General features: G+C 37.1%; 1 protein-coding gene across 1 annotated transcript in view; it reads left to right on the top strand.

Moving 5' to 3' along the window:
• GLIS3 (GLIS family zinc finger 3) overlaps positions 1–18,667 on the top strand; it is a 243,969-nt gene that overhangs the window by 137,138 nt on the left and 88,164 nt on the right. Inside the window, exons 5-6 of the mRNA XM_072151809.1 lie at positions 3,234–3,395; positions 6,583–6,693. Coding sequence (XP_072007910.1) covers positions 3,234–3,395; positions 6,583–6,693 — 273 coding nt within the window. The remainder of the gene's footprint in view (positions 1–3,233; positions 3,396–6,582; positions 6,694–18,667) is intronic.

Below are 18,667 nucleotides of genomic sequence, written 5' to 3'. Positions count from 1 at the left end.
GTCGCCTCTGGTCATTAATCCTTGTTTCCTCCACATGGAGACAGTGCCCACTTTGCCTTTTGATTTCATTTAACCTGGAACAACTTTCCACCATATTTTTTGTATGGACCATTCATATATTTATGTAAATGAATCATGTCCCCTCTAAGTTGTCTCTTTTCCAAACTAAATAAATCTAGTTGTTTTAATCTTTCCTCATAACTGAAACCCTACATACCGCTTTTCATTTTTGGCTCTTTTTGTGTACACTCTTTGGCCCCAGGGCATCCATTTTATGGATTGGTGCCCAGAACTGGTGGCATATCCCAAGTGAGGCCAAACCAATGCCTTGTACAGTGGTTATATTACATCACTATCCCGAGAGTCCATACCACTTTTTATACATTACAAGAACTTGCCAGCTTTAAAGACCACTGATTGACATTGTATACCGTTATTTAATGCATGGTCCACTAGTACACCCAGGTCCTTATCAACAAGGGACTCCCAGATTTAAACCACCAAGGACATATGTTGCCTGTGGATTATTAGCCCCCAGGCGCATAACCTTACATTTATCCACATTGAACTTCATTTGCCAAGTGGATGACCAAATACTTATTTTGTCTAAGTCACCCAGCAGCGTATGAGCATCCTCCTTAGAAAGTATACACAGCTTGGTGTCATCTGCGAAAATAGATACAGTGCTATTAATTCCTACCTCTATATCATTAATAAATAAATTCAATAGTAGTGGGCCAAGCACAGAACCCTGGGGTACAGCACTTACAACTGGTGACCATACTGAGTAGGAATCGTTGACCACAACTCTCTGGATATGATCCTTCGGACAAATTTTAATCCAACTGCAAATGATTCCTTCTGAACCAAAAGACCTTATGTGAAAAATATATTGCTGCTTTTGCAGTAACTGACCAGTAACAGGTATACCCCATGTTTCCCCAGACTTAAACGGGTCTGCCCATTTCAGCAAATTAATATTAATGTTTTTATAGTAAAAAGTTTAACAATTTTCGAGTATACAGTACTTTCTGTATCAATTTCTTGTGGTTTTTTAGATCCCGGCTTGCTGCTATTCTATAAAAAGCTTCTGTATTTACTTCCAGTGAACAGAAATCTGACCATGGTCACACAGGTGCACGACTCGTTATATCACAGAGAGTAATCAGAGTTGTGTGATATAACGAGCTGCACACCTGTGTGACCATGGTCATATTTATGTCCATTGGAAGTAAACATAGAGCTTTCTATAGAAGGAAAGCAAGCAGAGATCTAAAAAAACGTCAAGTATTGATAGGGAAAGTATATTGGAAAATTGTCTAACTTTCTATAATACAAACAATAACATTAATTTTCTGAAATGGGAATACCACTTTAAAGAGAAAATAGTTCTCTTCTTCATGTTGCTAAGTAAAGAGAATATTATGACAACATTAGAGACTCTGACAAAAAAGGATAACAACAACGGATCCAGGTCACTGGACGGACCCATTCCAGATAACCTAAACTTAGCTGAACATTAATGAAGATCTACCTAATGTATGACTAATTGATTAACTCAGTTGTAATGTTCAAGATATATGTCCTTTGATCATTATGCAACCAAGTATGTTAGGTTGCAACACAAATTATTGTATGTAACTTTATTGTTTTGTTGAAAATAAATTGAAAAATAGAGAATATTATGACAAAACCATTGTACTTTAGAGGTTGCCTTGAGTTTGCAATGTTAAACGGCCCTCTTATAATAAATGCAGATGTTTGTAATGTTACTTGTTAATGCCTTCTGGCTCTGAAATCCTCATAAATACACAAGTGACAGATAGATACAGACAGTTTCTTCTTTTGGTTATGCAAATTATTGTTAAGGGACTGAAGCAAGCCAGAGTGTCATGTTCTCATAAATAGAAATAAATTAATAGATCCATAATTATAGTAGCTTTAAAGATAACCATATTATTTCCCCTTATAATTTAATCTCCAGGTTAAAGATAAATTTAAGATTAAAGTGTGATATTGACTGAAACATATAGATACTGGCCTTAAACACCAAATGCCTTTTATATTGTGCATCTGCCATAAGGGTTCATTCACATGTCCGTCGGTGGGCCATTCACATTCACATGGCCCATAGACAGCAATAGCGCCATGGCGGCGATACGGTGCCACACGTGTGGCACCAATCCGGGCCCGCCCCGCAATAAGATAGAGCATGCTCTATCTTTCTGTGAGTGTGCGGCCGTGCGCCGCTGTTTTCTATGGAGGGAGGAGGGGCCACCTCCTCTTCCTCTCCAGCACACGGCGGTACGCCCGCACAGCCTGTATTTTTAAAACAGACTTTTTACAATTGATTTAATGACAAATACACTGAACCCTAATGATCCAATTGAAAGTATCTTTCTTCTGTAACCCCTGGTATTCATAAGGATAGGGATGTCAGTTTATGGCAGAGAAGTGACAGCACTGTCATTCACTCACTATATCAATCTGCTGAAGAAACAGTGGTGTAGAGGGGATTGCACCACGAGGTAGCAATGTCTTCCTTATCTGGAAAACATATTTCCTTCCCAGAATCCTTAGTGAAGCATGGCCTTTAAGCGCCCACAAGCCTGAAAAGGGTACCTTTAATAGCAAATGAAGTTCTTCCCTGATTCACTGTTATAGTCATTTGAGGCTTACAGAAGCATTCTGGTCTTTTCAAAGGATCCACCAATAGTAACTAAGCTCCAAAGCTTCACAAAATTCTCTACCCAACTAATTCAGCAGTAGTGGATCTTGGCAGGGAAAGCAAGTCATGAGGCAGTGAGACATCTGCAAATTTTAAGCACATTTTTTTTTTAACCATCATATTGCTCATTATTTAGTTATATCAAAACATGATGTAAATTTTCCATAGTTTTTCCTTGCCTTTGCAATCATGGCTTTGATAAAAGCATGCACTTTCTGCTAATATACACATTACTACTCCTGCTTTTGCATTGTAAACTTCAGATGATTTGAAACCTACAGCAAATGACTGAAGTTTGCTTGCGCCTTCATTAAAACTGGCAGTGCAGATTATAAAGTATGCCAAACATCAATAAAGGTACAATCCTTTTATAACAAGTAACAAGGAATCAGGGTGATGAAATATTAACTGTTAAACCATGCCCTGGAGTTTCCAGAACAAGATAAAAATGCTTTTAGGGAGCAGAAAAAAGGAACATTCCTCTGTATTTTGTTTCTCTTTACAGTTTGAAGGGTGCAAGAAAGCGTTTTCAAGACTTGAAAATCTAAAGATTCACTTACGGAGTCACACAGGAGAGAAGCCGTACCTTTGCCAGCATCCTGGCTGTCAAAAGGCTTTCAGCAATTCCAGCGATCGGGCCAAGCATCAAAGGACACACCTGGATACTGTAAGGAAAGACACATAAAATAATATGCTTGTTCTGCAAGACACCCACACAGTTGCCATTTCTCTAAGCTTTTTTAGAATCTTTATTTTGTAGTTTCAGGCTTCCAAAACTTGATTTAAATGACATATCCTAGAAACCCTGGCAGTACTGTACACTACATTATTATACATTGTGTGATGCATTTTACATTAGCTGGTATCATTTTATATGTGAAGGCCTTTCAGCATAAACTTCTTGACACTTAAACATGTATGGCCATATTACACAATATACTATTTAGGATTATAACGATTTAGCTGAAGCTAAGTTATATGACAGTTTTCTCCATATTTATTTAAATACAAAGGATCATGTGTTCATATATAAAGTGTGACTTTATCTGAAGCCTTTTTTTAGTTCTGAAATCAATAGTGTACATGGTAATATTAAACTTTGTATTGTACTTCATTAACCCTTGCCCTGCCAGATGGTTCTGAACATTTTTATGCGTTATTGGCCATAGCCATTTTCACAATTTTGACATGCACAAAAAAACCCTAAATCATACCGTAGAGAATTTTACTGAACTTCAACAAACCATCTATTTTCTGAAAGCAGACACTTTTCCCATTTTCAAAATTGCATTAAAGGGAACCTGTCACCAAGAATGTGATTTTTAGCTGGTTACAAATTTCAATAGCCTATGCTTTGCTGATTTTAAAAGTGGCTTTTTTAGCATTCTGAATCAATTCAGTAGTTTATAAAATGTTTAATTCGTATTACCTGTCTCCTGGCCAGCAGTGGTTGGTGAGTCCCATGGGGTGCAACTGCAGCCTGTGTCAGTCTCCTTTCATCCAAAACCATAAAGCTTTCTCCCCTTCCCCACTTCTTGTCAGGTGCATCGAGGGGGGGGGGGGTGCAGGAGAGAGGGAATGCATGAGGAGATACAGGCACACCGAAATAATTTTTAAAAATGCATTAAAAATGCAATGAAAACATTTTTATACAGGTTTACTTACAAATAGAGAACATAATAAGCCAAAGTCAACAGATTTAAATATACTATAGCACACATCAACAAGCATTTTACACTCCCAGAAATATTTTTCAGAAAACACAGCCTACCATTTATACAAAAATAACTTTTTAATTAATTAACACAATCACCGTTATGCAACTATGTAGCAAACTGTGATAAAATGCAAACATTACATGCAAATTAAAAATTTCCACTAAAATATGTTCAAATCCAGGCTATTTAGATAAAGAAAATGTACTTTCCTACCAAGCAGTAACAAGTAAGGAGTTCATACATACCTCACATGTGTATATTCATCAATATATTTAGCAAAAGGAACGATAGCACCAAATAATTGTTGCGGAAAATTGTACTTTGCTTCACAAACATATATATAATATTGGGTTACACGATAATTGGGTTACACGATAACCCAAATAAAAAAACAATATATATCCATAAACCAATTGTATTATCAGCTCAATAATGGAACCTTCCGATGTTCATAAGAATTTTACATAGGTATAAATAATGGAGGGATGGTGTGATTTAAATCTTTATTCAGTAATGTGTGTGCTTTTTTTGTGTAACATAACTTTTTGGACACGTTCTGGGTCGCGGTGTTAATACGTAGCCACATTAGGTGAAGAGGATCAAATATTCATCCTGTCACATAATAAAACAATCAACATTAACATAACAGTAACAATTAATTAGCATTATCCCTTATCAAAAAGTAGCAATAGACAAAGTCAGTATTTACTTTATCTGTGAGCTATGAGAAGCTCCTGTGTGCACCTGCTCCTGCAGTCTAGCCTGCTGCTACAAAGCTGGAGGGGGGGTTCCCTCTGAAGGAGGAGAATCTCCTCTTTCATGTGAATATAGGATTGTGATTCTGTGTGGGAGCAGTTGGTAGTATTTTTATATATAAAATCGCACCTAAGCTTGTCACTTTAAGGGTGAATATCTCCAAATCCGTGGCATCTAAAATCACAAATGAAAGAGGAGATTCTCTGCTTTCAGAGAAGTTATGGCTTCTAGAATCCAGAATTTATCTCATACGTCCATGGCCATAAAGCTGCCCCTCTGTCAGGGAAAGGATTAAAGAAAAAGCAAGCAAGCAACATAGCTGAAAATAAAATTAATTCAGGACAATTTGAGGCACTTGACCTACGACAGGTCCTTATAGACTTGTGGTTTAGTGTCCTAATTTGCTCTGCAAGAGATCTCTTTAAAAAACAAACCTTTAAACTTACTTAGAGAGGAGTCCAATAGGGCCTATTCAGGCTCATCTTTGGTGCTCCCCAGGTTGCAAACATTACGTTACACTTACTCCGTCATTACAGAACATGTGCAGTGGAGGTGGGGTGTACTACCCAGTGCAACACTGCGAGGTGCCGGAAGCTCTAGACAAGTTGAGTATATAAGTTTTTCTTTCTTTTTGGGGGAACAGAACAAAAAAATAAAAGGTGATTTTGAAAACTAAGCTGTTTTAGTGTCCCAAATCACCCTGACAGGTTCCCTTTTTCCATATACAGCAGATAATATTAACTTAGCTCTGTAATTAGATAAGTCTATGCAGTTTTACTTTTAGCTTTGACTTCCCAATATCCACTTTTACTAAATTTGAGTTGACTAAGTATACTGACACAGTTTACATTGCTATGTTTCTGGACTGCACAAAATCATTTTAGTTTACACAAAGCCTTACTAAGCTACTCATGTATGTTGACATACTGCATCTTGATGAATACAACTATGAGTTAAAATTGGATAAACGGCCACATCTAATTACGTAATACACCGAGTACTTAAGCAAAAGTTAATTGAATCAATCTGTTGAGGTGACAGTCAATATAATGTGTGTTCAAGAAAGATATATTATGTAACGATATTATGACCTATTTCTCTTCAGTTTTCTGTCTACGCTGCTTCAATTCTTAATCTTTTTCTCTACTTTTTCTGTCTCTATAGCAGAATTCTTCTCTAACCCTTACCAATGTTTTCTGGATAGTCACTGCTGTTAGACAGTTCCACTAATCTGCTGTATCTGATTTTGCTAATCCCTCCTTGAGCAAATGATTGCTATCCTGTAAGTACCTTTGGGAATGTTCATTGATAACAAATGTGAAAGTGCAGTTACCAGTGAAGTAATGTGATTATATTCCCTTATGCTTTTTTCTTGTCTAGAAACCCTATGCATGTCAAATTCCTGGATGCAGTAAGCGTTACACAGACCCAAGCTCATTACGAAAGCACGTAAAAGCTCATTCTTCCAAAGATCAGCAGGCCAGAAAAAAGGTACTGAAGACAAAAATGTATCTTATATATGTCCTTGAAGACTTATTGCACAGATGTGTTTAAAACAATCTTTGGGAAAGCCACAAACAAACAAAAAAAAAAGAGCATATCTACAAATAACTTAAACCTCATACACAAATATGGTGCTATTTTGTATGAAACTATAGGAGTCCCACTGAAGCACCCTCAAAACTTAGACCACACATGCAATCCAAATACTCTTCTTTATATAAATCTTGGATGACAAAAAGAAATCAATAGCATATATACATCACCAGTTTCTGGCTCGATATGCATAAGTCCAAATAAAGTCCACACTAAGGATTCCTGGCTTCCACTGAGACGCTGAACGCCGGTGTGTCCTGTGATGTTTCCTCCTTCCTCAGACATGGAGGAACTCCCTCCGAAACGTCACAGGACACACCGGGCATTCAGCGTCTCAGTGGAAGCCAGGAATCCTTAGTGTGGACTTTATGTGGACTTATGCATATCGAGCTGGGAACTGGTGATGTATATAGGCTATTGTTGTCTTTTTGTCATCCAAGATTTATATAAAGAATAGTATTTGGATTGCACGTGTGGTCTAAGTTTTGTTTGAAGTGGATTGTTCATCACATTCAATGGGAGTCCGTGTTACTAGACCAGTGTACACACTTTGGTAAAAGGAGCTTGATCATTGTACCTGTAACCAGGAATGTCATTTGCAGCTGGTGGCAGGTTCTAATAGCCTATGCTATGGTGATTTTAAAATGCTTTTGTCAGCATTCTAAATACTGACTGTTCTTTATAAAACATTTTTTCACAATACATGACGTCCTGCCAGTACAATGTGGTGACTCCTGGGGTAGGGTTACGGAACCAACAGCAGTCTGTTCCTCAGTCTCCCTGATGCATTCTTCCTCTGCTTCAAGCCTATCCAGCTCCCTCTCTATGGCCCCTCTTCCTGTCATGTGCATTGAGAAGCCTGGGGATGGGGTTGTGGAGGAGACTGAGACACAGGCACAAAGTCTGCTGCAGTTGTCCTACCATAATGTGTTTGTATAATAGAAACTACAAGTTTTTACACCTAGTTATATAGCCTCTATGTAACCATTTGTCAACATGTTAATACACTTTAAAATAAATCAAGGGTTTGTGATCTGGTTTTGTGGTCACATAGTTTAAGCTGGCATTAAATCCCCTGGCATAAATTTCCACCTATGGAAATGGCATAGATATTGGACTTGATATCAGCTATAACAAAACAACAATATGGCTGAAATAAAAGTTTTTTGTCAGCTGTTGTGAGAAAATTCTTTTGCGACAATACACATAAACCGTATGTGCAAGTCTGGGACAATTAAGCAAATTATGTAAGCAAAGAATTATAGGTTGTGGAAACAAATGGCCAAGGCCAGCGGTGGGACGATGGTAAGCACCCAAACTGGGTTGTGCGGTTTCACTACATTTTTGCTATGTAACATTCATGCAATACATATACATCAACATTTTATAGGACTTCTGCTGAAGCCCCACTAGAAGATGTCATCTATATCCAAATACTGTGTGCTCCTTGGTCTCAGGAACCTGTTATGACATTATCACAGGTCCTAACACAATTGCTATGTGCTCACTGTGACCTATGAATGCTATCTGTGTGAGGAGAGGGACATTGGAGTGCAGGCTGTGAAATGAGAAATAGGATCTGGGGGTGTAAACTATTTGAGGAGAGGGAGACCTGGGGGTGCTCGACATATGACGAGAAGGTGGACATAGTGGTGCAAGCGTTTGTGAGTTGGAAGGAAACTTTGTGGTGCAGGCTGCTTTAGAAGAAGGGAGACATGGAGATGCAGGCTGTGTTAGGAGCAGAAACTAGTGTTGCATCCTGTTTGTGAAAAGAGGAACATTGCAATACAGGATTATAAGAAATAATCACCATGGGGGTGCAAACTTCCATAAGATCCCCTAAATACAGTACCCAGCTCTACCATGCATATAGAGGACCCCTGTGCAAGGCAATCATTGAACCCATTGGTAATAAAATGGAAAATTTCAAAGGGTGATTGTTATGCAATCCCATGTTTTACTATGGTAAAATAGTAGCAGTATCTAATAGCGAGCAGTGCTGTTCTATTTAATCGCATTTAACTTACTTATACCTGGTTGTTAGCTTACATCAAGCTTTGGAATTTGAAATATTTCCAGGCAATAATAATAAAAAGTAAGAAACATTAAACCTTTTAGGATAGAATAAAGATTATTTATGGCTTTAATTAAATTTCAAAATTGGCATAAGGTCACAAAAGGGTTTTACACAACAAAATGTGAATTCTTTAAAAAAATAGCCATAAAAATTCCAAGGTGATAAAGGAACAGAGAAATAAATAGCTTCACCCGTGGGGGACTGTTGTGTTGAGAGGATTGAACCCTTTGGCTGTCACAGCCTGTTAGTCATGGACCCTTTTAATATGTCCTGTATGTAATCTTTTCTCAAAGTTCTCAAAACAGTCTATGACATTTATTTTACAATGTTTTGGAGAAATAATATTTTAAGATGTAAATCTTAACAAAGATATACCGTAAAATGTATAAGGAAGTTTCTGGTTACAATGTCTCTTTATGAAATTCTGAGTGGTACACATAAAAGTTATGCTAAAAGGATGGGAAGAGAGTATGTACTAACACTACATGTAGTGCATAAACAGATACAATGGGGCACATTGTAGCACCAGTTTTCTGTTGGACTTTGCATGTTCTTTTAGGTGCAAAATTCTTGGACAAGTATTTAAGAAGTGACAGCTCCAGTTATGTGTCACGTGCTACTGTTTTGCATCAAGACTTCACAGTCCTTCATGCAACACAATTTTACACTAAAATGGTGCATTTGGACAATGCTCCACATTTAACATGTAAAGTCCGACAAAAATGTGTTGCACACCCTATGTCAAAGATGCACCAAAAAGAAAGAGGTGCACTCTATAGCAGTGATGGTGAACATTTTAGAGACAGAGTGCCCAAACTGCAAACCAAAATCCACTTAATTACCGTTAAGTGCCAACATGGCATTTTAAGCTGCAACTTATTGCTCCAGTTCTTCCACATCATTCAAATGTATCAGCCCCCTGAGGCCACCAATACAGTTGAAGGAAGGAGGACAAATTCAGACTCTTATTGTAGCTTCTCTTCAGGGTCTCTCTGTGCAGGAAGAATGGTGGGTCTAGCAGGATGACTTCCAAAGATAATGCACTTCTGTCAACTTCTGGGGCGATGGCTTGAGTGAAAGGGCTCTGAGTGCCACCTCTGGCACCCGTGCCATAGGTTCGTCACCACTGCTCTATAGGGTCAGTGCAGGGAGCACTAGATTCATGAAAAACGTGCACCAGAAATCCTGAATCTGGCGCACTCTGCACTATAAACAGGTAATGTTTGCACTGTTCTTAGTAAATGTGTCCCAAGGAATGTATAAAGATATGACTGTGTGCAGGACATGGCTAAAGTTTTTACAAATTCAGAGACATTCTTGTTGTTATTAGCGTTTTATAGCAAAGTTTTGAGTAGAACTTGTAAGACAGCAAGCAATGACATTAGGAGGCAGCTTGTTTTACATATGTGTTCTTAGAATAGTTATGTAAGGGATTCACCGGCCATGACTAGATTTTGCCATGTGCATCATAGTATTTGGGCCAGCCTGTCACCTGTATATTTTCTTGCTATATCTTGAAGTTAAGCTTCCCTCTTTAGTTGAATTTACTTGAGAGATGGATGTAGAGCCATCAAATCGTTCTTTATTCTGATAGTTGCATGGATTGTACCCCATAGGTTCTCAAAATGAAGGACAGAAATTCCCATCAGTAATAATAATTAGACAAGTTCATGTCACACAGTTATAAAAAATAAACTCACAACGCTGTCTCTATGTCTGTATACTTATGATATGCAGAATGTCAATGATTTATCACATTCACTCCCAGGGAACATAGGGGTTTCTCTTGCTAATTATGTGATGTTATACCGAGACATCATGGGATTGAGAGCAACTGTAAAAATAAAAAGAAAGCATGGAAAACAAGTCATTGTTCCCCCTAAAGCTAGTGTTCTTATTCAACATTTCTTTTTGATGTTTAAAAAAACTTGGATGTACTGTCATGTGAGCTGCAGAAAACAATGGGTTTGCCTGTTGTGTATGCTTTAGTGGCCAGAGTGAAGATTGGAGTTGTTCAGAAACATTTTAGCTCTGCTTTGACATAAATGGCCCAATATCCTTATTATCTGCAAATCAGATGTTATCTCTTCTTTTATTTCCAGCTGACTTCAGATATTAGTATGCAGCCACAGGCTGAGCATTGCTTAGCAGTGCCCATAGTAACCCCGAACACAATTCTGCTTAGAAAATGTTTTCTCTGAAGACTGTTTTAATCCTATCTTTAATCCTTTAATTTCCGTATCTCACAATGTAATAAAAATCAGGCACTGGGGTGTTCTGCAATTTTTCTCCTTATTGAAAAAGGTGCTGTCACCAACAGATTAGTAATGGCCTGACGTCTTTAAGGAATTCGATCACACAATTTGTTATCAACCTTTTTGAACCATAGTGTGAATATTCTCTGCCTAAATCTTAATGAATTATAACATAAATAGAGATTGTTCATGGATTGAAGGTACAGTGCTGCTTCAAGTTCTTCTTTACTAAGATAGTAACAGAATCAAATGGTAAGAAACTCAACTTATCAGGTAACAGAGAGTTACAGATGGTACTAATAATTGTAAATCCCATTCTTCCTTTCAACTGGGAAGGAGGGGTAATAAAATATTCTGTAGTTCTTGCTATGTCTTAATACCACAATGTTATTTCTTTTATTATACGCACATTACAGGAATAGGCTTCCTCCATTTAGTGGTTTAGTGTGATCATTTACAAGAAAGCTACATTTTGTTGCCCTCCTTATAGAAGCAGCAAGCTTCTCTATATTTTATCCTATTTTGCCTAGGAATTTATATGATGTGGTGTACCACATCTGAAAGTGTAGCGCCAGGAATTGTGCACCAATAAATGTCAACTCAGTACAATATTGTTTTCCAATAAAAAAAAGTCCTCCTAATCTTACTGTATTGGAGTGGACAAGATAGGTTGTGCATTTCTTGTTAAGATACTGTTCAACATAAGAAAGAAATGGGTTTGCCCAAATGAAAAAGGGGTTATCAAGGGAAACATTAGTACACACTATTGAAATAAACTCCTCATTACAAGCAACTTACTAACATATGTTCAGTTTACTTTCTTCCGGGGTTGTAGTCTCTGATATAAGTGGGCAGTGGGCAGCAATACTGTGGAAGGCACTAATGCAGCATGAGTGCTGTGAAGGCTCACTGAGTGGGCACCAATACTGCAGAAAAGGGGGATAACTTTACTCTATTTAAAACAACGCCATGGGAGTATACTATCTGGGGACCAAAGTTGTGTGAGAGACAATTATGACAATTAAAGGGGGATGAAGGCATTAGTATTGTTAGGGTACTGTTACTGTTGTTAAAATGAAATGGGGTACAGTTACTGAGGAAAAACTAATGCTGTAAGGAGTTACCAGTACTCAAGGGAGAACTAAAGAGAAATCAATACTGTGGGGGCTATAAAGGAACATGACAACTGAAGGAACAAATGGAGAATTTTTACAGTGTGAGGAGAATATTTTGTATAGTATATATAGTATTATTATTGTATTATTTTGTAGCAGGAGGGAACTTTAAAGTGCATGAAGTATGAAAAATTTGTGGAGGTTAAAATATACTATTAACGCAAAGACCTATAGATATCATGCCAGCAAACTTTGAGGAAATGAATGACTGTAAGAAGTTTTCTTAGTCATCTGGTCTAGGTGGAGCCGGATGTGGAAATGAACTGCTCCTATCAGAAAATAAGTCACCTTTAAATAGAACCTGTCAACATAAAGGGACCTAATAAACCACTACCAATATGTCGCCAAGCAGCTGAACACCTTCCAGATCGTGTTTCTTTCGTGACCCAGAGTGGCGGCATCATCTAGAAAATCAGCTTTGAACTAAGATGTTTAACACTGAAGTCAAGCTCTCTCTTCCACAGAAACCCCCCTTCAGTGTTATTGATGGTCCTGCATCCAGAGATATCACTAACCTGATCTTCTGAAGTCGATACATAATTTCAGTCGCAGAGGAGGAGGCGTTCAGAGCTTGCCACCTTGACTTGTGTGTTAAACTCTCCTCCTCCTTGACTTTATACAACCAGCTCACTTCAGAGTTGATTTTCTGGATGAGGCCACCACACTGGGCCATGAAAGAAAAAAAATCGAAAATGTTTTTGTTTTGCTGTGTCACAATATTCTGGTAGTGGTTTATTATGCAATTTGCTGATGAGATATCCTGCAGAGTATCTGTGTTAAAGTGGTTTTAGGTGAGGAGATATTTTGCTGACTGAAATATCCACTTATAAAGTACCATTATATAAACACTATTAAGAAAAAAAATCCTGACGTTCATGACTTATTTTTGCATGACGTATGCTTCCTCTGGCTCCCACTGGGAGTAATGTGAAGTTCTGTATGTATTGGGCTTGGGTCCTAGTACTGCATTGTGTAAATAGAGTTGTAGAATAGGTTGCGCAGCTCGAAGTCACCTGTTAATTGAAATCCCTTAGGGACGAGAAGAGCCAATGCAATAGCAAGAACCATGTAAGATTCAAGTGCAGAGGGGACACAATCAATAGATAGTGTAGTAGTTTTGTTCAATTAACTATGCGCTACGCATTTCTGCTCTGTAGAATTCTCATAGAAGGAATTTCATTTAGCTAAATCTGTCTCTTACTTTTGCAAAGTTACAATTTTTAGAGCAACCCATACATATCTGTTGCATATGCCTGGTTGGGCTGGTGTACTCCTGTGGTGAACTGAGTGCACACCAACATGTAGCAAAAAATGTGAATATTCACTTGCAGCAAATAAAAAAAATAAAACTCCTATGTCTTTTATTTCTTAGAAAGCACTATCAATTTCCACATTTTCTGACGGTCAGAACAGAGCATATTTCTTCATGCTTATGTCCGGTTTCTTGTAAGTGCTTAGCACTGCCCCACTTATATGCCTTAATAAACATTGCATATTTTTCCTTCTTGATTAATAAAATTAGCGATGATAATAGAAGCGATCTACTGCACTAGGATGCATGTGAAAAGCAGTAAGTCACAATAAATTTCAGAGAATCAGAGTGAAAGATGTTTTCACTGACATTATGTTTGATAGCAGAAGATATTCATGGAGATAGTCTCCATTAAAAATATTTTAACTTTATAATGTATCTACCAGCTGGTTTATGACTATTGTTACCTTAGATTGTGCCTGCCAGCTGAACTAGAAATATTATTTCATATTGTACCCACAGCAATATTTATTTGCATTGTTTCTGCCAACTAAACTGAGTGTACCTCTTATGTATGATTGACACTAATGTTAACTGCTGATCCATTCCCAGGTTCACATACAGTCTTTGTAAAATTCCACATCTTGAGATTCTATTATAGACATAAGATAGCTGTGTAAATGGTAGTTCAATTACATAACACATCCTCATTGTCCAAGTTATGTTTAAGGTCTTTTCACTACATCCTTGAGGTATTATGGATGTATTATAGTATTACGGATAATCCACATACTTTTGGTTGCAAAACGTTGCCTTTTGCAATCTCTAGTCCCCACAGTTTAGGATCTATTGTTGCAGTTGAAATATTTTTTTCATGAAGAGAGTAGAAACATAAAATAACATAATAGAGTGTATGAGATATTGGAGGTCATTTCTCTTATCTCGTTTGTTTTGGATTGTTTTTGTCTTTTCTCCATCTGTTACTTTAGTAATTTATCAATCTCTTTTTTTTCTTGTGTTAAATTGTTTTTTTTTCTACAGATCTCTTTTTGCGACATTTGTTACAAATGTCTCAAAAATATCGCACATATGTTGCAAAATACTAATTTCCATTTTCTAAGTTTTCCTTGCGTATGGTTTCGTCTGGAGGTTTTTTTTTGCCAATTTTTTTTCAGACAATCTGAAAAGATAAATTTAAAGGTAATTTGGAAGCACATCTGGAATAGTAGACAAATGTGTCCGACTGACAATAAACTAATGCCCGGCGGACTTCAGTTCACATTTCAAAAAGTCCCTAGAAAGGCGCCAAAGCAAGTCACAAAAAAGACAGGAAAAAAGGGAGAAAAATAAAGATAAATACCACCTTTTGTATATGATAGGGAAGGGGGCGGGGGTAGAGTAGGAGTTTATAACGTTTCATTGGAAACTTTTTAACAAATAGATGTTTTTAAAAAGTAACCACTTTTCAGAGCAAAATCTTGTACTTTTTCATTGCAATTGGAAATAGCAAAGATGTGAAAATAAAACATAAGCCGCTTCTAAGACAAACCTAAAAAGGTTTTTCAGCAGTGACCCGTGTCTAATGTGATCAGGGAAAATACAGCTAATCGCATGTAGCCTTGTATCTCAGTATTAGTCAATGAATGAGTTATTTACCTATTAATGAGGCAGTGGTCTGGGGATTTATGAAAGCCCCAGGATAATGTGTATGCTGTAAGCACGTCAGTCATACAGGTCAGCTTTACCTGCAGGAAAATGTCATTTTTGGAAAGCAAAGCCCTGTTTCCAAACAACCTCTGACTAAGAATATATTTCATTAACATAGGAATAATTGCCTCACTCTTGGGCTTCTACCAGATTGCCGCAGCATTACTCAGCCATTACCATATTCAGAGAGTATGCTAGAAAGATGAAAGAATGATCTGCCACATAAGACAGCTATTCAATGGCTCAGAGGCTGAACGAGGCTTTGCTAAGGCCTGTTTTCTTTGTGTCTGGTTGCTGTAGGGAAAACACAAACATCCCGTGTAAGCTACTTACAAATTAGGAGAACGGTAAAGCAAATTAATTGCAAGGCAGCTGCCTCAGTGAGGAATAAAAAGTTTATGTGTGAAATGGATGGCTGTGGAAAAACTTAGCTTGAATGTTTGGCTTGCTTGGAAAGCAGGTAGAATTAAAAAAAAATCTTGAGAAGAATAAACAAAGTAATTTATAGGTCTTAAAAATAGCTGCAAAATGATATGCTCCTTATTAAAATGTTATTTTGTGTATATATACGTTATTAACCCTTCATCATTTTAGTTTAGGTTTCACTTTCTGAAATAGCACTAGTTGCCTAGTTTCTGTTTAGATATGAACAGAAACATTTGAATCTACATTATATAATCATACACATCACTGGTGTTCAGTTTGCCATCCAGTTTACTGAGTTGTCCATGTTTGTTTTTAGTTTAAAAGGGTATGTAGCATATTTTGGTTATTTTTTGGTTTTCAGAATCTCTTCTTTGTAGTCATTTAGTCAGAAGCATTAGGGTAAATCTGTGTAGGTAATGCCCGCTGCTAATGCTCTATTACAAGAAATCAGCAGAGGAATTGCTGTAATGCCAACACAACAAAAACTGTGTGGATTTTTTTTTTTCTTCGATGAACTGAAAATGTGTTATTTTGTACATATTAAGATCAGATAACACAATATATCAGTACAAAGATGCCAATTTGTTCACTGTTTTTACAGGAGAGCCATGCTTTATTCATATTGGCCCAACATGTTTGTGTCTAGGTACAATCTGCAGGCAAAAAGGTCACATGGACTTTGACCCAAAAGCCATATGCACTCCTTCATCCAAAAATATTATAGTTGCAAAATATATTGTATACAACCCAGAAATGTTTTTTTTAATGCTGCTGTGATTGAAAAACTGTGTTATTTAATTGATAACAAAAATTTTAAATAAAGTTTTACCCTTACTCAATTAGTGATATTCTAAAATGTGGCAAACAATTTTGGTTCCCATCATTCCATTGAGCTTTGGCATTTACTACTGCTTTTCTTTATCGTGCCATATATCGAAAATGTTTCCTCAGCTACACACAGGGAATACAGAAACTGTGTTAACATGCAATGTTGCACGATTATTCTGTCATTACTGGATATAATATCTTAGTAGGAGAAAGAATTAGTAAAAATGAAACATTGCAAAACAATTATTCAAAATGTTATTTTGATGCACTAAGTGTCCCTTAAGGAGAGATCATTGTATGCCAAGATTTCTATCCTCCCCCCTCCCCCCTCCCTACTTTGGAATTATATCCAAAAATAATTTGTTCAGTATTGCCTATGGGTAACTTAATCGCAACAATGAAGTATGAAGCCAAGTGTATGTTGGAGAAATGAACTCTATAGAAAATATTTTGTTACAGTACATACTGATCCAAACTGACAGTCATCATTGGCTAGAATACATTTTATTAGAGAGCAGACACAATCTAATTGTAAATATGGCTCCAATAAATGAAGCCTCTAAACTATGGTATTTTGCAGAATAATTAGACATGGCAGACTTAGCGACAGCATCCATGTATACATAGCATAATGTTTGTGTTTTTACGTCTTCATTGTATTAAAAAGAGGCTGTATATAACCCCAGGCATGTCAAAAACATACAGCTGTGGATGCTCTCAATTATCTATTTTACAAACGTACATTTCTAGATTTATGCTGAGTACCATGTAGCAGATGTGCTTTATAATCCCTTCAATGCCTTAGGGACTTTCTTATAAATGATAAAGATGGTTGGTTCTTAACCCTATGCTGTATGAGTACCTGTTAACACCCTAAACTATCATTAAGTGACCTTAAATGACAATAATAACAATAATAATAAATAACATTTCAACCAAAAATGGTAAAATTGGTATGTTAAATACATTAGAAATTGGAATGTTAGCATTTTTCTGTTTAAAAAAAAAAAGCCAGCCAAAATGATAGCCTCTACCACATGGCAGTAGATGGTTGGTATTTTAGCATTGGTTACAAAAGAGAGTTGCAAATCTCTTTCTTTAACTGTATCACTCAGGTTGATAATACACATCCGGTTTCATCCCTGATATTGATGCTTAATACTGCCATGTGTGAGGCTATGTTCACACAAAAGTAAGCATGCGGGGTTGTAAACCGGGGAAAATTTCCTGCTGAGTGAAGAGTGGAGGCGTGAGCAAGAGGCAGAGCTGCAATACAGGCAGGTTTTGGACCTGCACTATCTTTCATCCCGGCTTAGTTACATTGCAGTGAGACATGCATAATGTAACTCTATGGCCAGCTCGGAGCTGGCCACAGTTTGTGCATCCAGTTTAAGGCCGCCAAAAGTGGTTGTGTGCAGGTTTCTTTTACTTTATTTCCTGAGTCTAGCTGTCTTTGCAATCCCCTGCATTTTACTTGGAATATAAGTAAGCGGTAATGACTAATCATTTTTCCTGAGAAAGGTGACCTCCCATTTATTTTTTCGATGATAGAGTGAATAAGCTGTAGTACGGAAACTGGAATTGTTGAAGAATAGAGTACATGTTGCATTCAGCTTTTAGTTTCATTGGTGTCTGGTGTACCAGCATTCCCGATGTTGGTAAATACTCTCAGTTATGTTATTAGTGGTTAGATCTTTTTGTTGCCGTAGGAAAAAAAAACCGTTGCCTTTAGGAGGCCTTACAGTGCCCAAGAGAAACATCGGCCAAAAGTCTGAAATGCCAACAACACAAATAATAAAGGGAATGTATCATTTAGAGCACACAATGAAGGCCATAAAAACAGAGGTCATAAGAAAATATGTTTTATCAGCAGTTACACTGCATTTGGAATTCTTCTCCAGTACTCGACATTAAATATTAAATACCATGATTAGGATGTACAATTTGTTATGCAGAAAACAATCCCTCATACAGCTCTGTATATGGAAAGATAAAAAATTATGGATTTTTGAAGGTGAGGTCCTTAAGGGTTGAAGGGTATTATGGATTGATTCCCTTCATGAAAACTTCCATCTTCAGCTCCATCTCTAGTGTTTTGCTGCTGCCCTATCCACTGAGGGATGTTCTGAGGGATTTATTAATACTTGTG

Source organism: Engystomops pustulosus, chromosome 1 (assembly GCF_040894005.1).
Source record: "Engystomops pustulosus chromosome 1, aEngPut4.maternal, whole genome shotgun sequence".
Taxonomy (NCBI): Eukaryota; Metazoa; Chordata; class Amphibia; order Anura; family Leptodactylidae; genus Engystomops; species Engystomops pustulosus.
This window is presented reverse-complemented; position numbering and strand designations above follow the sequence as displayed.